Source organism: Cyprinus carpio, chromosome A14 (assembly GCF_018340385.1).
Source record: "Cyprinus carpio isolate SPL01 chromosome A14, ASM1834038v1, whole genome shotgun sequence".
NCBI lineage: Eukaryota > Metazoa > Chordata > Actinopteri > Cypriniformes > Cyprinidae > Cyprinus > Cyprinus carpio.
Window position 1 is genome coordinate 27,408,460 of NC_056585.1, and position 22,984 is coordinate 27,431,443.

A 22,984-nucleotide genomic window follows, 5' to 3' on the forward strand; every position below is an offset into this window, starting at 1 on the left:
GCTTTTGTTCAATTTAATGCAAACTTAATTAAATAAGAATAATTATTGTTTTTAAATATTAGTTGGCCCAGTATCACAGTTTCACAAAAATATAACTGTTTTCAACATTGATAATAATCAGAAATGTTTATTAAGCAGCAAATCATCATATTAGAATGATTTCTGAAGATCATGTGACACTGAAGACTGGAGTAATGATGCTGAAAATACAGCTTTGCATCACAGAAATAAATTACAGTTTAACAGATATACACATAGAAAAGTTATTTTAAATAATGTTTCACATTATTGCTGTTTGAACTATATTTTTAATCAAATAAATGCAGCCTTGGTGAACATTAGAGACTCAAAAATATTAGTAGTGTATGCTAAAAAAAAAGATTTGGTTCCTCTCAAGGTTTTTCTCTTCACTCTAAACATCTTAAAGATTTTTTTTTTTCCTTCTCATAACATAAGATGTCTCATAAGACATTTTACTGTATATAAAGCTGCTTTGAAACATTACGGATTGTGAAAAGTTAAAGATACAAATAACATGACTTGATTGCAGAGCGCGCCCACTTTTTGAAAGCTTATTACTCAAATATATAGTTATATTGCATAGAACTACTGTTATTGCCATAACCTTTATTAAATTTGCATTACCAGTTGCCAAGATTTCAACAAAAGCCTAAAACATTGCCAAACTGGTTATTTGGCGATACATTGATTATATCTCTTCCCGTGAGACCTAGACGTCATCAGCTGTAAAGAAAAATTCAAGTGTAGATCAAATCTGTACATACATAAGACTATATAAGACAAGAGAAGCGTATTCAGAAAGTAAACCGGGTCAGAGTTGATTTCTTGTTGATTTTTTCGTCACGTTACAGTAACATGAAGCCGGTCACGTCTTCCTCTCGATCTGATGACAGTACAGTTTCTCTGAGACGTGATCAAACATATCTGATAGATTCACATCAGTGCACAGACAGATCATGTTTCATGCATGGTCACAGTTTTTTTTGTATGTGTGTGTTTGGAGCTACTTTAACCCATTGCATGGTAGAAATCATGACCAAAAAAGCAGATGATAAAAACAGCGCACTTATATTTTGCATAGGCTTTGATATTAGGGTTATAACAGCCAGACAGTTAACAGTACTGCTACTGTAAGTGTGATGTGGTTTCTCAACCGCTGTAGATTATTACAACTGTGAAGGGGGTCAGGATCACATCGGAAAGGTCCACAAACAAACAAAAGTGAGCCGAGAAACCGGAGTCGAATCACACATCAGTCATTTCGTCCTCCATGTCGTCTCCCTCCGTTTCACCTTCAGCTTCCTCCTCCTCCTCTTCCTCCTCTGATGTCATATCCGCATCGTCCATCTGGGACATGCACTTCTGACAGGAACAGACGAATAAGTAATTCTCCCTGAAAACCAGAGGGGGAAATGATGTAGTTCTCATTTAAAAACCCAAAATCCAGACACAAATCACAATTCTGTCTCGGTTTAAAAACGCATCGGCTTATATTTTCAGTCAAAGACACAAAAAATGAAAGTAAGGATTGTTACGGAGCTCTTTTTCTGAGTATCTCAAGAGTCATACAACAGTTTTGTGAAAGAAAAACTAGGTAAGTACACTATAAAAAATGCTGGGTTGTTTCAACCAAACTTTGGGTCAAATATTGATTAACCAAACAGTTGCATTCAATTTTTAACCAAAAGTTGTGTCTATATTTGACGTAACGAATTCATCACACTGATATAAATGAGATAATCTTGTACTATATTGATATAAAATACAAAGAGAAAGAAAATATATTCCATTCGTTAAACATGAAGTGCATTAAACATTAGATTAAAACTGGGGTTTGTGAAGAAACCAGTTTAATGAAAAGCTAATGATTAATTAAATCATATAAAATAAGTCATTTTAAAACAACAAAACAATCAAAATAAAACATTTTTAAACGTCGTATTTGTTTTCCAGCATGTCATGTGACCACAGAACCGTGAACATTTACATTTATTACCTTAAAATCTATTTTAAAAGTATTTTAAAATGTAATAGAATCAAATTAAAAGAACTTTTTTTTTTTTTGGAAGCTGCTTACTGATCCAGATTACATGTACTCAGCACAGTAAGTACGTACTGTACATAAATAAATAAAATCCGGTTACACTTTATTTTAACTTAAGGTGTCTTTGTTCCAGTGTAATTATACATAAAAGTACAGAGTAATATTAATTAGCTGCATGCACTTACTACACGGTTAGGGTTAGGATTAGCATGCATGTAATTACGCATAATTAATAGTTATTATAACAGTAAGTACATGAAACATATGTAACAAGGACACCTTAAAATAAAGTGTTACCTGAAATCCTAATACAAAGGTTTGGATATCATCGTCATTAATCTTTCACACACTCAAGTGTTCGGTCCACTAGGGCTTCAATCAACACTTATTCCATAACAAGTGCAGATAAATAATATCCATCCGATCCAAGGGGGGTCCGTCTCAGCCCAGCAGATCCACACAGAATGCTTAAACAAGGGATTGCACTCGTTTACCTCAAGATCTTGTGCCGGCTGTGACGACTCCGTTCTCGCTGGCAGCCGTCCAGGTAGCTGATACAGATCTCCTGCAGAAACACACGGGACCATCGACAGTGAAGCAATCCCACTCTCAGTTTCTTCAGGGTTACTTGATGAATTGAGGGGATTGAGTTATACAGAAATAATGGGTTTTCTGTTTTATAATTTGGCTTTTTCATGATGTTTGTCGGCGGTCTTACTTCTTTCCAACATTTTCTCTCAAAGTCCGTAAACATTTCATTTTTCCAGATGCTCACTAACAGAGAAAAATTGAAATCATTAATCACACTATTCATTTTTTCGCGTCCTTCATGAGCCCGGCAGATTCTCGTACACAATCACTGTCTGGAAACATACTCACATTCATAAGTTCGGGGTTTGTAAGATTTAAATTTCTTATGCATTTAAAAATGCAGTTAAATTGTGCGATGCTAGTACAATGCAGAATAGATGTGAATATATACACTAACGGTCCAAAACGATTTTTACAGGAGTTTCTTTTGCTCATTAAAGCTGCATTTATTTGATAAAAAAATACAGGAAAAAATTGTGAAATATTATTATGATTTAAAATAACGTTTATCAATTTTAATATACAGTACAGACCAAAAGTTTGGAAACATTACTATTTTTAATGTTTTTGAAAGAAGTTTCTTCTGCTCATCAAGCCTGCATTTATTTGATCAAAAATACAGAAAAAAACAGTAATATTGTGATATATTATTACAATTTAAAATAATTGTTTTTAAATTTATTATACTTTAATTATCATTTATTTCTGTGATGCAAAGCTGAATTTTTAGGATCATTATCACACTGATCCTTTAGAAATCATTCTAATATGATGATTCATTATCAAAGTTGGAAACAGTTCTGCTGCTTAATATTTTTTCAGAACATGTGATACTTTTTTTAGGATACTTTGATGAATAAAAAGTAAAAAAAAAAAAAAAAAAAAAAAAAAAATAAGCTATATTTTTAAAATGTAAATATTTTGTAATAACAATATACACTACTGGTCAGTAATTTTTTTTCCTTTCTTTTTTTTTTTTAAATAAAATCAATACATTTATTCAGCAAGGATGTGTTAAATTGATAAAAAGTGATAGTAAAGAAAATATATTATTAGAATATATATTATTAGAATTTTTTTTTTTATTTTAAATAAATGCAGTTCTTTTTAACCTTTTATTCATCAAATATATTAGACAGCAGAACTGTTTCCAACACTCATAATAAATCAGAATATTAGAATGATTTCTAAATGATCATGTGATAGACTGGATGTTACATGTGACACTGAAGGCTGGAGTAATGATGCTGAAAATTCAGCTTTGCATCACAGGAATAAATTATTTTTTTAAAGTATATTCAAATAGAAAACTATTATTTTAAGTTGTAATAATATTTTCACAATATTACTGTTTTTTCTGTATTTTTGATCAAATAAATGCAGGCTTGATGAGCAGGAGAGACTTCTTTCAAAAACATTAAAAATAGTAATGTTTCCAAACTTTTGACCTGTACTGTATATTAAACTGTAATTTATTTCTGTGATGCACAGCTGTATTTTCAGCATCATTACTCCAGTCTTCAGTGTCACGTGATCTTCAGAAATCATTCTAATATGATGATTTATTATCAGTGTTTAAACTGTAGTGCTGCTTCATATTTTTTGGAACCTGTGGAACCTTTTTTTCAGGATTCTTAAATGAATTAAAAGTTTTTTAAAAAATTTTTAAAGAGCATTTATTTAAAATAGAAATATTTTCTAACAATATACACTACAGTTCAAAAGTTTGGGGTCAGTACATTTTTCTTCTTACTTTTTTTTTTGAAAGAAAATAAAACTTTTATTCAGCAAAGATGTGTTAAATTGTTAAGAAGTGATAGCGAAGATTTATATTGTTATAAAAGATTTATACTTTGAATAAATGGTTTTTATTCATCAACGAATCCTGAAAAAAGTATCACAGGTTCCAAAAAAAATATTTGGCAGCACAACTGTTGCCAACATTGATAATTCTAATAATAAATCTGGATATTAGAATAAATTTCTTAAGATCATGTGACACTTTACACTGGAGTAATGATGATGGAAATTCAGCTTTGCATCACAGAAATAAATTATATTTAAAAGGATATTAAAATAGAAAACATTATTTTATATTGTAATAACATTTTGCAAGATTACTGTTTTTTTTTTTTTTTCTTTTTTTTATCAAATAAGATCAAATAAATGCAGCCTTGATGAGCATCTTTAAAAAACATTAAAAATCGTTCTGATCCCAAAATTTTGAACAGTAGTGTATAGTTAAATCTAATTTACTGCTGTGAATTTTCATCATCATTACTCCAGTCTTCAGCATCACAGAAATCATTCTAATATGCTGATTTGATGATCAAGAAGCGTTTCTGATTATTATTAATGTTGAAAACGGTTATGCTGCTTCATATTTCAGAGGAAACTGTGATGCATTTTATTTTTCAGGATTCACAGATGAATAGAAAGTTCAAAAGAACTGCATTTATTTGCAATAGAAATCTTTCATAAAATTATGTATTTACTCTCACTTTCCATCAATTTAATGCTTTCTCACTAAATATGAACAGTTTTTCAACTTTTGAATGGTAGTGCATCTACGTTTTTGTTCCCCATAATTTTACAATTATTCCCCATTTAATTCTACTTCTTTACAATTGCTACCTCACCTCAAATCAAATTCAGGAATCAAACTGGAATTTAAAAAGCATTCTCAATTCAGTTCAGACTGACACACGTCTCTGCAAAACATAAGACTAAACGGTCACCGTGCTACAAATCTAGCATTAGGTAACCTTATAAAAATTCATAACCCTCTCTTTCTCAACTACAATGTGAATTCAGGGCTGAAAGCAATTACAGATCCACAATAAGCTGTCATGCACTGCATGTCTAATATGATTCAGATAAACAAACCTATTAAAAAAATAAGTCTGTGCAACATGAACAGTAAAGCGCTTTGAGTGCAGGCCTTTTCAATCTATCAGAAAACTGCTCCTGAGTCGAGACTGTAATTCCTAGCGACACTGAAACACTCGAGGCTTTACAATATCACGAGCCTCAGCTTAGCATCTATTATCCAGCATGCGCGTCTGACCTCTCCGGGGCTGATGCCGATAACACCGATGAGGAGGAGGAAGAAGTTGTCGTGGAAAGGGAAAGACTCCTCGTTCGTTAACAACGCAGCTGTGGTTACCTGCGCAGCACAGGAAACACTCATAAATCCTCACCCCTCTCTCTCTTTGTGGAGCACAAACACAGGCCTCATTTGTAAAGCTGACCCGATCTCCGCGACTTAAAGTCAACTCGCATGTAAAAATTAAAACATCACAGCTGTGCAAACTGAAAGACGTGCCAGTACGAATAAAGACGGTTCTCACAAGAGCTCTGCAGCAGGAATAGACCGGAGCCCTCGCAGTTGAGGAAATCACCAGTTTCTGCAAAAAAAAAACTGACTTTCATCTCACGGATTCATTTCACACTTTTGCACAAAACAATCATACGTGACCCTGGACCACAAAACTAGTCTTAAGTGTCAATTTTTCAAAATTTTGATTTATACATCATCTGAAAGCTGAATAAATAATCTTTTCATTGATGTATGGTTTGTTAGGAATCTGAGGGTGCAAAAAAAATCAAAATATTGAGAAAATCACCTTTAAAGTTGTCCAAATGAAGTTCTTAGCAATGCATTTTACTAATCAATAATTAAGTTTTGATATATTTACGGTAGGAAACTTACAAAATATCTTCATAGAACATGATCTTTACTTAATATCCTAATGATTTTTGGCATAAAATAAAAATCTATAATTTTGACCCATACAATGTATTTTTGGCTATTGCTACAAATATACCCCAGAGACTTAAGACTGCTTTTGTGCTCCAGGGTCACATTTTTTATGGAGTGGTAAAGTGTGTTTCCAGATGTCAAACGCAGAGATGGATTCAATCGTGGCAGGTGTACAGATCAATGTGTAAGGGGTCCGAGCTTTATGAACAGGTGGGAGTCTGTGAAAAAACCTTTGTCGATGTCCTTGTACAGCTGGTCGATTAACGCGTCCAGTTGCTCCCTCTGCTGGCTGGGAAGCTCCAGCGCGTCACACGCATGAACCCACTGACTCAGAGAACTACAGAGGGATATTATTCTACTGCACACTTGTGTATGGTAAAAAAAAAAATTAAATAAGTTTGCATTGAGGGGATATTACCTGGTGCCAATACCCTGACCGTTGGTCCCAACAAGTGAAAATAGAGAGCGAAACCCCTCTGGAGTGAACCACTATAACAAAGAACAGACTCAGTTCTCATTCACACTCTATTATAATCCTCAAGCATCACATGGGCATAAAGCAGTGATAAATCACAGATATATAAACCGTCTATTTGACCAAATAACAGTGTCAAAAATCTAAATACTTATAAAATCATCTTTAAAGTTGTCCAAATGAAGTTCTTAGCAATGCATATTACTAATTAAAAATTAAGTTTTTATATATTTACGGTAGGAAATTTACAAAATATCTTCATGGAGCACGATCTTTACTTAATATCCTAATGATTTTTTGCATAAAAAGAAAAATCTATAATTTTAACCCCATACAATGTATTTTTGGCTATTGCTACAAATATACCCCAGAGACTTAAGACTGCTTTTGTGCTCCAGGGTCACTTTTTTTTTTTTTAGTTTCCAGATATTGTATTTAAGAAAACATACATTAGCCTTCAAAATCTGGGTTTGGTAAGATTTTTGGTAACACCTTATAATAAGGTCCCATTAGTTAATGCAATGTGCAAGACATCTGTCACTATATTTTTTAATATTAGTTAATATTAGTTAATAAAAATACGACTGTTCACTGTTAGTTCATAATAGCTCAGGTCCATTAAATAATAAGGTAACACTTTACAATAAGTTCATGTATTAACTAACATGAATGAACAATGAATCATGCATTTATTACAGCGTTTATTAATCTTTGTTAATGTTAGTTAATAAAAATGCAGTCGTTCATTGTTAGTTCATGTTAATGTTCAGTGCATTAACTAAAGTTAACAAGCACAACTTTTGCTTTTAATAATGCATAGTAAATGTTGGAATTAATTAAGATTAATAAATGCTGTACAAGTATTGTTCATTCTTAGTTTGGGTTAAATAAAGTAGTTAACTAATGGATTTATTTATTATTAGAATTATCAATGCTGGAAACTGTTTTATATAACTGCTTAATATTTTTTTTGGAACCTGTGATACATTTTTTTTTTTTAGGGTTCTTTGATGAATAAATAGCATTTATTCAAAATATAAATCTTTGCTATTACTTAAAAATGTAACATCCTTGCAGAATAAAAGTTAATAATTTCTTTCAAAAAAAAAAAAAAAAGAAAGAAAAAAGAATAAAAATGTGCTGACCCCAAACTTTTGAACTGTAGTGTATATTGTTAGAAAATATTTATATTTTAAATAAATGCTCTTCTTTTTTAACTTTTTATTAATCAAAGAATCCTGAAAAAAAGTATCACGGGTTCCAAAAAAAATATTAATTTCCAGCACTGATAATAAATCATCATATTATACTGATTTCTGAAGGATCATGTGACACTGAAGACTGGAGGAATGATGCTGAAAATACAGCTGCGCATCACAGAAATAAATTATATTTTAATGTATATTAAAATAGAAAATTGTTATTTTACATCATAATAATATTTCACAATATTAAATTTTTTCCTGTGTTTCTGATCAAATAAATGCAGCTTTGATGAGCAGAAGAACTCCTGTTAAAACATTAAAAATCATTCTGATCCCAAACTTTTGACCAGAAGTGTACAAGAAAAAAAAATGTTAAAATCTTACCAACCCCAAATGTTTGAACTGTAATGTATGTTCACTTTTGCTTATGAATGAAATCAGTAAAGACAGATGGCCAGAGACACAGACAGATACCTGACTGAGACGATCCTCATACAGCGCGGTGGTAAAGAGATTACGCAGCAAGGACAGCTGTCCCTGAAAAATAACAACACTGTATTTCAGAACATTTTCACTCAGTGACTTTTAAGATGTGAATCAATATTTTGCATTGCAGAAATCATTCATTTGTCACTACCGTCCATATACAAAACAACTCGGTCTTTCTCCAAATAGGATCTGTTAACAACGTACAAACAAATTACAGTGTATTGGAGTCAAAAGACTATACATTTACCTGAAACTTCTCTCCCAATAATTTATGAACTATTTCCTCCTCTTCGTTTGCTGTGCGACTACAGAAATGAGAGAACAACCTCTGCCAGCGTTCCTTATCTTGAGCCTGGAAAAACAACAAAAAGACTCTTTCACATTTACTTCTGAATGCCACTGAATTAAAAACATGAAAAAAGGGCATCGCGACTTTTTATTTCACAATACAGATTTGTTTCTCGCTGACTTGCAATTGTGGGTTTACATCTCAAACTTCAGAAGAAAAAGTCCTAATTTAAAGATTAAAAGTCACAGTTACATTTTTTTTTATTATTCAATGGTGGAAACAATCTTCCGTAATTACTAAAAATGTATTTATGTAAACAATGCTTTTAGACAATTATTTAGAGATCAATAAAAAGAAAATAACCTGCTTGATGGTGGCCACCATCCTTGCCATTATCATGATACTAGACGTTTCCGGAGGGTAGTGCACGCTCCTGATAACATGCACAAAATAAAATAAAATTAAAAAAGAGTTTAACTCAAGGGTATAGAGTCATTAATTTCAAGGCCTTTGCACCAGCAGCCTTCAAACCAAAGCAATCTGCAAAACTTCTCTAATGTTCTGCATAGAGATGAAACGGTTCACATCATGATTATACAGCAAAATGATCATCAATATCATCACGGTATCACTTTTGGTTTGCATAAACATTAAAATAATAACATTAAAAATGATGGCTGGACTTTTAACAAACAAAAAATATTGGTTGACCAAAAAAAAAAAAAAAAAAAAGTTTTATAAAAAGATAAACCTTACATTTCAGCCTTGAAATTATTTTTAAGAAAAGGAAGAATCAAAATGATCAATTACAGGCATTCGATCTGCTCCACAAACAATTCTACACAGGCTACCTTATTATCCAAAGTGTTGGGATTTTTTGAATGCACATTAGTTTGTTTTCATCTACATTAATTAAGATTTACAACAAAAATGTGGACCCACTTCCGCATTGGTCTGAACAGAAACGCAGATAGACTGAATGAAAATGTAACTCCACTTTCTGACAGCAGGTGGCGCTTGAAATGTGATACGGTAATACAAACCGTCTGGACTTTTTATCGTGGTTTACTGTAATGTTTTCGGTGTATGAGAGAGTGTTTACCGCCAGGCGTCCTGCAGCTTGTTGAGCGGATGATCGGGATCGTGGTGAGATGAACCGATGCACAGGAGCCTGTGGTGCTGCTCCCATGCAGCCTGCCGGCACTCAGCACTGCAGTACATCACCTGAAGAGAACAACACACATCAGACACACGTCACCTGAAGAGATCAACACACATCCAGTCACACACTGCACTGCAAAGGGCCGGAAAATTGCCTGAAACGTTCCATGGGAACTTAATCTGAAGGATTCTGGAAACATTCCAAGTTGGAAATTTAACAGGAATTAATTGGAAATTTGAGGAAATTTATAGAAACTATCATATGCAATATATACAAAATATAAACATTTTGTTTGGTCAAAAGCTGACATGCGTGCAAACTAATACAAATTGAAAAAAAAAGACTTTTTTTTTTGTTTTGTTTTTTGGAACCTATGATATATTTTTCAGGATTCTTTGATGAATAAAATTTTTAAAAGAACAGAATTTATTTAAAATAGAAATCTTTTCCAATAATATAAGTCTTTACTATCATGTTTTATAAAAATCATGTAAAAATGCAACTATCAAATGTGATGCATCAGGCTTTTGAGGAACGTTTATACAGTACATCTCGGAGCAATCATTGCATTATATGCTATACCCACTCGATAAACACTAACAGAGCTTTGACCATCAAAGCCTCTCAAAGTCCTCTTACCAAGACATTTTATTGGAGATATAGAGTTCTGACTGATATTTATATGCATTTTATTAAATACTTTAATAAAATCTTACTGACTTAAATTACAAGAATCAGATTTTCATCATGCTTTTTGGCTATATTGGCTCAGTTTGGGCCTCTGAAAAAAATCTCATTTTTTGTCTTCCTCCAATATATGCAGCACATTACATTCTGAACAACAGATATTAAGTCAAATCTCCATCATCAGTGTAATCGATCAACAGCCAATAACCAGATTATGAAGCTACACCTGAATCAAACACTAGATGACATGAAGACTAAGACGGGATCATATTTTGCTCATGTGCACCTGACAGTGTGGACAGGCCTGGTGTCGGTCCGGACGCACTTTACACAGCTCGGGGTGAGGCAGACTGAGAGCCGCACGACCGCTCAAGCGCCTGGCGTTCTCCTCCGCCGTCTCCAGAGCACGCAGACAGTACTCACACGCTGAACACGGGAGAGTAAATACAGCAGAAATATGATAAATAACATACACCCCTTTACCTAAATTCACTGCTTGAGAATTATGTGCCTCTAGAAGCTTCTGCAAGTGAACGGAGCATTATAGTGCATCCCAAAGAGGCACAGAATCACTGTCACAGACGTTTACATGAACTGTTCCCTCCAACTCAACCCCAGCAGCCTTCTTCAGGAAACGACTAAAAACATCTCTTCCATCTTTATTTGACCCTCTAACTCTAGCACTCTCTATTCTAATTCTATGAAGAAGAGAAAAAACACTTGACCCTCTAACATTTGTACTCTATTCTTGCTATTTCTTGTAAAAATAAATAAATAATCACCCTCTAACACAAGCATTCTCCATGCTTTTTCTATTCTTTTGACTTGCTTTATTTTTAAAAGAGCCTCTAACACAAGCATTTTTATTCTTTTTCTATTATTTTTAATAAAATCTTCTAGCATTTTTTTATTTTTATTTTTATTTTTAATAAAATCACCCTCTAACACTAGCATTTTCTATTCTTTTTCTATTCTTTTGACTTCTTTTATTTTTATTTTTAATAAAATCACCCTCTAACACTAGCATTTTTATTCTTTTTCTATTCTTTTGAATTGTTTTATTTTTATTTTTAATAAAATCACCCTCTAACACAAGCATTTTCTATTCTTTTGACTTGTTTTATTTTGTCTGATTGCTTCTGTTGTCCTCATTAGTAAGTCGCTTTGGATAAAAGCATCTGCTAAATGACTAAACGTAATGTATATGTATAAATGATAAACATTAAATATAAAATGCATGGTATCCCAGGTAACACATAAATAAATAACATATCGCAATAGGTCTATAATCACAAAAAAAAAACTTGATGAGAACATCTGTAAAAGTGAAGGATCTGTGCACTCACCTCTGTATTTGTACAAGGCATTCCACAAGAACTGAGATGAGACTAGAGGCTGCTCAATAAAAATAGTGTCACCCTTTTTAAAAGGTCTTTTGGCGAATAATCCTTTGCCCTGAGGAGAAATAATTAAATAGTTACAAAATACCATATTAGCGTTTGCTGTCTAGAACATGTCCTTAAGCATGTCTTCGCTTTAGAGCGCATGCATATGATTATTTGTCACAGTTTGCATGTTTTGGCTGGTCTACATTTATTGATCAGCAGGTTCTGGGATGAGATGAGAAAGCGCCGGCTGATCCGGGAGGGGTGCGAGCAGCACAATCAAAGATAACCCGCTTAATAAACACAGCACAGCTCTGTTATCTGAGGAGGATGGGTCTCTGTCGTGGCGTTACTGTTACACACCTTGACTTTATCGATAAATCGGGCCTCCACGCAATTACTGGCTTTGGCAGGATCCACGCAGCGAGAAAACATGTCATCTACGGGCGCCGCCATGTTGGATATTTACATATTAACCTCTAACCTCTCGGATCGACCAATAGTGCACGAGTGATAAATCTGCGTTCTCTGATAACCTAAACAGATTTATTCTGGAAGACAATATTTGTGCTGCCCGCTATAAACAATAAAGGCTACGCTTAAAGAGAAGTTTAATCCGGTACTGCTTAATAAAAAACGTAAAACTGTGGCACTGGAAGGCGGGGCAAATCAACCGGAAACTAGTGACGTCACGTTCGCGAATTAATCGAGCTAGTGAATGAATGAATGAATCATATAACTTGAATATGACTTATGAACAAACACACGGGCTGATTTTAATTAGTTGTGCTTTATTAAAATGTAATTAATTACTGACTCCAAATTACATTAAACAAAAAACATGTAGTTAACCTAATCCATTATATTACACATTTTTGGTAATATAATCAGACTAATTTTTGATTACTTCTGACTTAACTTGTTTTTTTAAATAGAATGAATTTAATGAAAAGCAAATAATTAATAAAGTCTTATAAATGTACAATTAAAATAATCATTTTTAAAACGACATCAATCAAAATAAAACACTTACTAAAAAAAAAAAAATTGTACTAAATATTTGACCTGCATGGCTTAAATTAAATATAGGCCTGAAAGGTGGACTCCAGGGAACTGAAGAGGCTTTATGAGGAGAGAGGCAGAGATTATTACGAGTTCAAAGTTACAACAGGTATTGATTATCGATCTGTAGAAATTGCAAGTCTTTGTAAAATTCCCGAAATAAAATTTCAATATAATATAACTGCAATCTATGAGAATATTAGCTTATGCTCACCAAGACTGCATTTCTTTGTAAAATTCCCGAAATATTATTGCAATTTAAGAGAACTGTTTTCTATTTGAATATATTTAGAAATATTATTCATTTCTGTGATGCACAGCTGATTTTTCAGCATAATTTCTCCAGTCTTCAGTGTCACAGGATCTTACAGAAATCATTCTGCTGTTCAAGAAACATCAGTTTTAAAATCGATCTTCAATTAATAAAAAGGTCAAAAGAAGAGGAAGATGATCAAATATACTTTGAGAATGCTCGACTGGATTCCTGTGAATTCATTAAGATCCAGTGCATACTCAGATACTGAATGAGTCATGTGATTTGATTCTTAACGAAATCAATAAAACTGTGCAGTCAGCGTGAAGTATTCTGTTATAGATTAAGCACAAGACAGCTAGATTTAAAAAATAATAATAATAATTTGAAAAAAAAGAAAGAAATTAAAATGTAAAAAAAAAAAAGTTATAAAATTTAAAATAAAAAAATCAGACTTTTTTACTGGTTTTCTCAGGCGAGGTGGAGCTGTCGTATGGTTTTGATGGAAGGGGAAGGTAATTTTGCTTTCTCCAGTGAAGAAATCTGACATTAACTGCTGGACTGGAGTGGTGTGGATTATTGTGATGTTTTTATCAGCTGTTTGGACTCTCATTCTGACGGCACCCATTCACTGCAGAGCATCCATTCCAGACACTGATGCAATGCTACATTTCTCCAAATCTGATGAAGAAACAAACTCATCGTAATCTTAGATGGCCTGAGGGTGATCACATTTTCAGCAAATTTTCATTTTTGGGTCAACTGCTCCTTTAATTGCATTCAGGTTTATTAATAATTAATATCTACTCCTTATCCAGTTCATCGATGAGACAGGAGAAGCGACGCTCTCTTGGAGTGGCGTTTCACCTGAACTCTTCCACTCTTAGAGGTCAAGCCCTCTATCCACACGGGCTTTGCAAAAACTGTTCGGTTTCTGTAAATCCTGACCCAGAAACTCCCTGGAATCCTTTTCCTGCTGGTTTCTGCACACTGCTCGCACTTCCTCTCGGTCAAAGGACTTGAGCGCTTTTGCAACACTCAGAAGTCCTCGCTTTCGTCTCCAAGGCCAACATTTATTCATCTGCCCGGCGACACAAGATGCTCTGTTTCCGTGGTCACCAGCGGAGAGCGGTGGTGGTTTTTCCACCTGGTGAGGTGTGGAGGAGACGACTCGTACAGCGCCAGGCTCTTCAGGAGATGTCTCTTCTCAAAGCCAAAGGTCAGACTTAAAGAACCGATCACAAGTGTCCAGCAGAGCTCTGTTTTTTTTACTTTGTTACTGTACTTAAGTACACTTTTCAAGTATCTGCACTTTATCTAACTACAATCCAAAGCATTATATAGTATTTTTTACTCCACTACGTTTCTTAAAACATGTGGTTTCTTGTTACTTTGAACTTGAAGAAATCGCAAAAGACGCGATAGCGGTGTCCGATTCTTGAACAAATTGATTCTTTTCAAATTGGTTTGCAAAATCACACTGAATGATTGACACGTGAATCGGACTGATTGGATTGCAGCTGTTCTCGAGTCAATGACTCACTGATTCATATAATTCGGTCGGAGCGAGTCTCCAGTGAACAACTCACTGATTCAAATGATCCAGGCAGAGCGAGTCTCCAGTGAACGACTCACTGATTCAAATGATCCAGTTAGAGCGAGTCTCCAGTTAACGACTCACTGATTCAAATGATCCATGTAGAGCGAGTCTCCAGTTAACGACTCACTGATTCAAATGATCCAGTTAGAGCGAGTCTCCAGTTAACGACTCACTGATTCAAATGATCCAGTTAGAGCGAGTCTCCAGTTAAACGACTCACTGATTCAAATGATCCAGTTAGAGCGAGTCTCCAGTTAACGACTCACTGATTCAAATGATCCAGTTAGAGCGAGTCTCCAGTTAACGACTCACTGATTCAAATGATCCAGTTAGAGCGAGTCTCCAGTTAACGACTCACTGATTCAAAATGATCCAGTTAGAGCGAGTCTCCAGTTAACGACTCACTGATTCATATGATCCAGTTAGAGCGAGTCTCCAGTTAATGACTCACTGATTCAAATGATCCAGTTAGAGCGAATCTCCAGTTAACGACTCACTGATTCATATGATCCAGTTAGAGCGAGTCTCCAGTTAACGACTCACTGATTCAAATGATCCAGTTAGAGCGAGTCTCCAGTTAACGACTCACTGATTCAAATGATCCAGTTAGAGCGAGTCTCCAGTTAACGACTCACTGATTCATATGATCCAGTTAGAGCGAGTCTCCAGTTAACGACTCACTGATTCAAATGATCCAGTTAGAGCGAGTCTCCAGTTAACGACTCACTGATTCATATGATCCAGTTAGAGCGAGTCTCCAGTTAACGACTCACTGATTCATATGATCCAGTTAGAGCGAGTCTCCAGTTAACGACTCACTAATTCATATGATCCAGTTAGAGCGAGTCTCCAGTGAACAACTCTGTCTGGCTCAAAATGAGTCGAGAACGGAAGAGAATCGGAGCTTGAGCATTCGTTTGCACAAATGAAGTCAGGGTTGCCCAGTTCATGGTTTCATAACTGGGCTAGTTTTGATTAGCAATTGGGTGTGTACTTCATCCAACATTGGTAGGAACTTTATATAATGATGATTATACTCTTAGGATCGCCATCCATCTGCCTTCAGTCGCTCTTACGGGTGCAGCAGTGACCCACAGCGATACAGGAATCATTACAGACCGTACACTGGCCAGGTAAGAAAATCATATGGGTGCCAATCTGTGGCCTTTTGAAAAATAGCATTGAAATATACTTAATTTTAATTTATTTTTTTTATTTTTTTATTTAGGAAGAACGACCAAAATCAGAGCGGGTTTGGCTCTGATTAGCAGTGCTTCACCTTTAAAAAAAATAATTGTTTCTGTCTGTCTGTAATTTCATTAACAAAGGTCATTGCTTATAATGAGGAGCTCACTTTTGAGTGATGCAGTTAGTTTTTAACGGGTAGTTCATCCAGAAAAATGAACATTCTGTCATTGTTTACTCATAGCTTTTGAATTTGAATTGAAAATGTTTCTCAGGTTTATACGTCTAACATCAATAGTGGGACTATAAGTGAATGTTTGACTTCTTCAGGCTTGATAAATGTTTACTTGAGCTTCTTTGGAAAGACTTTCATTGTGAATCCCAAACTGACATTTGCACCAAATTAAAAGGTCTTCGTGATTTTTCATTTTAAACCTTTATTTTTTCACCTTTATGTTTATTCAAATTAAAGTCTCTCAAAAAGAATAACCTTCCATAGAAAACAATGCAAAATACACTTTATATGTATTCAAAACAAGAACTTCTGTATAAATATTATGAAAATTATTAGACTTTTAACGGCCACCAGTATACAAAACACTTGTTTTATAATGTATGTTTTTGCAATTTTTCAAATAAGTCTCTTTTATAATACACTATTGTATGCAAGACAAACTCAAACGGTTGGCCCTGATAGATCATGAAATAGATTAAAAGAAGAGTTCACCAGAAATTAAAATGTACTCGCCCTCATGCCATCCGAGATGTAGAGTTTGTTTCTTCATCAGATTTGGAGAAATGTAGCATTGCATCAGTGTCTCAGCAGTGGATGTGAATGGGTGCCGTCAGAATGAGAGTCCATCAGTTCACATCTGGAGAAGACAAAAACTGAAACAAATCCAGCAAAGCAATTTTTACTTCAAACCTTTGCTTCTAGCAATAAAATCCACAATATTGCTTTCTTCAGCGAAAAAGGTCTGGTCTGAATCAGGAGAGAAATCTGCACAGATCAAACACCATTTACAAGCCAAAAGAGTTCAAACACATATGTGTGGCTGGATTTTGATGTGAGAGAGAACAGGAGACAGACTTTTTCACTGGTCTAATCAATACAATATAATACAGAATCGAATGTTAAAAATAAAAAACATCTTAAAGATAAATTTGTTTCATAAAAAAATTCATCCTTAGAAACACAAATCATTTGTCTTCTCCAGATGTTAACTGATGGACTGGAGTGCTGTGGATTACTTGATGTTTTTATCAGCTGTTAGGAGTCTCATTCTGACGGCACCCATTCAGATCCATTGGTGAGCAAGTCATGAAATGCTACATTTCTCCAAATCTGATGAAAAAGCAAAGGCTGCGTTCTCACATGTGACTCAGATCTGTTTTTCTCGTGACAGATTTTATTTTTTTTGCTCACATGTGACTCTACATACCCAATTCCACTTCTAAATCTGATACAGGTCAGATATTTTGACATGCGACCGAACGGTCATATCGGAATTCATGCGACTCTAGATCACGATTCTGAGCTCACGGGATTCAGTTTAAAGATTTTACATACCCAAAGTTATCAAAGGTCTACTTTTTCATAATTGCCGCGGATCAATGTGTCAGAATTCATAAGTATTACAGTGACTCTATATACAAGCAAACATGAGGGCTCGTGTCATAAAAGTTTCAAAACTCTGCTCTCGTGTCACATCCTTGTCTTTATTTTTCCTATTGCGTGCACATAATTTAGCTGGTTTCTGCGGCAGATCACACTTAATATCCTCTGTGTTTACGTCTGTATCTTTTTCATAATTGCCGCGGATTGTTTTACAACTTCATGGTCTACTTTTTCATAATTGCCGCGGATTGTTTTACAACTTCATGGGTTAAAGCGACCCCACTAATGCGATATTATCCCCCCGAAATGCAATTGCGCTAGTTTTGGACTAGTTTTGAGAAGCAATTAGTCAGATTTTGTTGTGAACACCTGGCAACCCTTTTCGTTTGTGCATGCAGTTTGGTTCAGAAGCATGATCCGGTCACAGTGGAAATCTGATATTGGCCACTTTTAAAACAACAATGTGACCAGCTATACAAAATAAATAAATAAATGAATCGGATTTGAGCAAAAAAAAACTGAACTGAGCACTCACACATTTTGAATGGCATGAGGGCGAGTACATTTCCAGCACTTTTTTTTTTGTATCTTTAAATGATGTGATTATATGATCTGCTTGTGCAATTATTCAGAAGTGGTTATGTATCTGATTAAACTCAGTAATCAGGCACCATCACCCTCTGATACAGCAGTACCGCACCCTTCGCTGAAGGACACATCTCTGACCACAAGGGGCAGCGCTCGTTCAACTGGAACAGTTTCTGTAGAACAGAATTTAGAAAATGACATCATGGTAATATACAGAATGTATTGTGTTTATGTACTTGACTTTGTAACATTAGTATCCCATAAACACTTTGCACATGCAAAGAGAATGTGAATATGAAGCGGTGGATGAGTCTGTATTAACACAAACGCTTACCGCTGGACTCAGAAACAGTATTTCAGTGGACTCATGCGCCTCAGGACCTCCACGTCTATATAAATCTCTCACTTCCTCGGTTGTCAAAGTGCACCTTCACAGTAAACAACACACAAACGAGTGGTTCTTTCAGCTGACAGCTCACCATGTGGATGTGTAAGATCATATTTATGATATTCACCGGACGTAAAACTCCGCACTGGGTCGTCCCGCACTAGTGTGGTTCAGCGCTATTCCCATAAACACCGGTTTGCTCAGAGAACCGACGGGAACGTTCACCTGGGATGAGAGTAAAAAAGAAAAATGATCAGACCACAAATTTCCCGATACGGGATTGAAGCGAATGTGAATCCACAGATACACACCTCATCACTGATCTCTGCACACACCGAGGAGAAGACCTCTGACACAACGGCTCTCTCCTTACCCTGCAGGAGATCAGCACATATGGCCTCCTCGCTGACCTCTGGACACAACATCTGCAGACACACACATTTGGAATAAACTGTTTTAAATGTGTTTGAAATAAGTCTCTTCTCCTCACCAAGGCTGCATTTACTTGATCAAAAATTGTGATATATTTTTACAATTTAAAATGAGTGTCTTCTATGTGAATAAACTGTAATTTATTTCTGTGATGCGCAGCTGTATTTTCAGCATCATTACTCCAGTCTTCAGTGTCACATGATCTTCAGAAATCATTCTAATATGCTAATTAGCTGCTCAAGAAACATTTCTGATTATTATCAATGTTGAAAACAGCTGTGCCGCCCAATATTTTTGTGAAAACTGTGATGCATTTTATTTTTTCAGGATTCACAGATGAATAATCTTCTTTTAAATGTTAATGCATCCTTGCTAAAAAAGTGTTACTTTCTTTAAAATAGATAAATAAATAAAATTACCATTAACTTTTGAATAGTGTAGCACGCTAATGCTGCATTGAAAACTTTCCTAATATATGTAGTATGCAAAAAAAAAGTACGCCAAAAGAGTTCATGGTACTCTTTTCCAAAATTGTAGTATTTGAAATACTAGGCAAAAAAAAAAAAAACCCAGATGATCTGCTACTTCTGTGTGCAGTCGATGGACACTTTACTATCCCATGAGGCCACGGGAGAAGTACACAACTGAGGCTGGTAGGTCACAGTCTTCTAACTGTAGCTCTGTCATTACTCACCCGGGCACTAGAGGGCGCTCTGTCCGAGAAATGCATCAAGTCACCGGTTTAACTGGGTGAAGAAAGAGTAATGGTGCATTCGAAAAAGTATGTTCTATATAGTATGAGTATGGGTAGTATGAATGAAATTCAGACATACTACACACCTCACCTACTGTTTTTCGCCTACTATATAGTAGAGAAGTATGCAATTTGGGACGCAGCCTAACAGGAGGAATTGACTGCTCCACCCTCCTGGAGTTTTAGGCCTGTTGTCCCTGTTTGGCACCAAAATAACCTTTAGACGCTTGTTTGATGTTACATAAGAGTCCAAGAAGACTCGATTTTCTTATGAGCGATGGGTATTAAACAAACAAATTCAACATGACTCCAATAATAAAGGTCAAACAGAACCAGACTGGTTCAAAGTCATGCAGAACCATTCACTTTGCTCACAGTATTTGCGTCAAAATGATCAATTCTTCTTTTATGCCAAAAATCATTAGGATATTAAGTAAAGATCATGTTCCATGAAGATATTTGTCAATTTCCAACCGTAAATATATCAAAACTTAATTATTGATTAGTAATATGCATTGCTAAGAACTTAATTTGAACAACTTTAAAGATGATTTTCTCAATATTTAGATTTTTTTTGCACGCTCAGATTCCAGATTTTCAAACAGTTGTATCTCGAGCAAATATTGATCCTAACAAAGCTTATTTATTCGGCTTTCAGATGATGTACAAATGTCAATTTTACAAAGCTGAACCCTTATGACTGGTTTTGTGGTCTGGGGTCATAAATAGTGAATTAAGCTACAAACTCGATCATGAAGCGCAATGTTTGAGCTGCAGCTCGTCATATTAATAGAGTGTTTCACTAGTTAGAAACCGGTTCCTCCACCTGAATAGTGTTGGATGTTATCTTTGGAATGGGAATATGTATGTTATGTTATAACAGGATTGAGCAGCTCTCGGTGATCTGACCTTCGGCTCAGGATGACCTCCAGGTATGTCTAGCAGGCCAGCAGCCTCTGCCACCTTCTGGCTCCTCCTCAGCAGGACGACGTCTCCGTCCGCCGTGGCCACGACAGCACCGACCCCCAGCGGCTGAGCGAGGAAGGCCTGCGGATCTGCGCATTCGTTCCGTCCGTGACTCTGCAGCCGCCCGGCCTCTCGTGACCAGTTAGTCCCGAGATAGTCTTTATAACAGGTCAGGCCTAACCGTAACGTCAGCACACACGGCTGCTCATCTTTAGGCGAGCTTCCTTGGGATTTGCCAGCACTCTCTAACCGCTCTCCTTCGCCGTGTTGCGATCGCGTTGGGTTTCGGACGGCGTGTTCCGCCACTGGTCCGTTTTCCCTGACGGAGAGCACCGCCGAATGCAGTCTGAATTTAGCTCCGTTGAAGAGCCACGGTTCTTTGCTCACGCGGTCACTCCACACGGCTTCAATGTGCTGCTCGATTTCAGGAAAACTCTGACGATTGAACCTAGTGTGGGATTGTAGGAAATCAGAGATGGTATATTTTTGTACAACTACAAGATGCATTAAGCAGAGCCAGGGGGTTGAAAACTTTTGAACGCGATGAAGATGGCCAAATTTTTCTTATTTTGTCAAAATAGAATTGTTTTCCATTTAGTTCTGCCTTTCGTAAGCAACAGGAGATACTTATATGTTTCCCGGAACACAAATCAAGTACAATTTACCCTGATCTAAAAATTCCAAAAGTTTTCACACCCCCGGCTCTTAATGCATCGTGTTTCCTTCAGGAGCATCGGTGAACGTTTGAACCTTGTTTAATAGTTGTGTTTGAGTCCCTCAGCTGTCCTTGGTGTGAAAAGATGCATCTCAGAATCATACAGTCACTGCTGGAAAGGTTCAAATATGCAAAGATGCTGGAAAACTGAAGAATCTGCAGGAGCTTAAAGATTTTTCTGAAGAACAGTTCTCAGTTTAACTGTTCAGAACAAACAAGGGACTCATGCACAACCATCACAAAACAGAAAAACAGCCGTGGATCATCAGGTAACCACAAACAGCACTAAAAACCAAGGGTTCACAAACTTTTGAACGGGGTTATTTTAATAATTTCAGCAATTTTTTTGTCTTGTGGACTAAGTGTAAACATCTTACATTACAGTCTTATTATGTGACAATTTAATATTTAAAAGTACCAATATTCCAAATTAATCTGACAGTAAAAAATCATTTAGAAAACATATTTATGATGGAAAGATACGCACCTGTCTGAAATCTCTACGTGAATTTGATTTTCTCCAAGAGCTTTTAATGGATCACAGTGCAGCATGAGAGACACCTCCGGATCCATCACAAAACACTTTCAAACTATTTCTTATTAGTGTGCTGCCTACGCAGAGACGACTTCTGAACAGTGTACATCTAGACGGAAAGTGTTTTGAGACGGAGTTAATCGATTATGAATCAACTGACAGATAACAAATAAAAACCGTTGAATTACACCGAACTAATTGAACAGAAAGATTCCGTTTAATTTTTAAGAAATTCTAAATTAAAATGCACTTTTCTGACTGCTACTTATTCCGTTGTTTACAAAACACAGCTAGTAACCGAAACTTACTTCCTTCCCTAAAACGTACACACAGGCGGACTTTTAACTGAACAACTTCCGGAAGCGCCGCACTTCAAAATAAAAGTCTGTAACACGGCGAAGAGAAACTAGAAATAACTAATCGTACTGTGCTGAGTTTAAAAAAAAAAAAAAAAAAAAAAAAAAAAACACTTCACACCCTAAAATAACCTCACCTCATAAAATCCAAGGAATCACCACAAAAAACAAAATAATTATACTATTAATAATATAATTATTTTGTTTTCTTTAATTTTTCCACATCAAGGGAAATTGGCTCACTTATCATATCTTGTTTTATACATAGAATTATTTTGTCTTGGTAACAGATAGGCAGCTTCTCCTAAGGGGTCTGAAGAGATTATTTAAACCGAATTATAGGAATAGAAAACCGCAATTTACTTAAACTATGAATTCAATTTCTGCACATTTTATCCCAAGTGAGGGGTAAAATTTCTAT

The 22,984-nt window shown here is 35.4% G+C and overlaps 2 protein-coding genes across 2 annotated transcripts; both read right to left on the reverse strand.

Moving 5' to 3' along the window:
* Positions 1-612: 612 nt before the first annotated feature.
* On the reverse strand, positions 613-12,791 carry LOC109050008 (SET and MYND domain-containing protein 5-like). The gene is given in 14 exon segments (XM_042770426.1): positions 613-1,414; positions 2,560-2,630; positions 5,724-5,795; positions 5,797-5,822; positions 6,007-6,063; positions 6,650-6,756; positions 6,838-6,908; positions 8,574-8,636; positions 8,836-8,940; positions 9,241-9,310; positions 9,980-10,101; positions 11,013-11,152; positions 12,073-12,181; positions 12,475-12,791. Coding segments are annotated over 14 exon segments (1,254 nt in total). The 5' UTR covers positions 12,568-12,791; the 3' UTR covers positions 613-1,266.
* Positions 12,792-18,055: 5,264 nt separating this feature from the next.
* On the reverse strand, positions 18,056-22,547 carry nudt22 (nudix (nucleoside diphosphate linked moiety X)-type motif 22). The gene is made up of 6 exons (XM_042770427.1): positions 22,160-22,547; positions 20,901-21,405; positions 19,117-19,230; positions 18,933-19,030; positions 18,752-18,845; positions 18,056-18,590 (listed from the first exon to the last, which is right to left on the reverse strand). The coding sequence occupies exons 1-6, from the start codon at positions 22,243-22,245 to the stop codon at positions 18,486-18,488; spliced, it is 1,002 nt and encodes a 333-aa protein (XP_042626361.1). The 5' UTR covers positions 22,246-22,547; the 3' UTR covers positions 18,056-18,485.
* Between the last annotated feature and the right edge of the window lie 437 nt (positions 22,548-22,984).

Excerpts from the sequence above, each read along its gene's own strand:
- nudt22 (XM_042770427.1), bottom strand. The coding sequence starts at position 22,245 with ATGGATCCGGAGGTGTCTCTCATGCTGCACTGTGATCCATTAAAAGCT. Across the intron at positions 21,406-22,159 it reads CACGTAGAGATTTCAGACAG|GTTCAATCGTCAGAGTTTTC; the intron begins GTGCGTATCTTT and ends ATCCCACACTAG. Across the intron at positions 19,231-20,900 it reads GAGGTCATCCTGAGCCGAAG|ATGTTGTGTCCAGAGGTCAG; the intron begins GTCAGATCACCG and ends GTGTGTCTGCAG.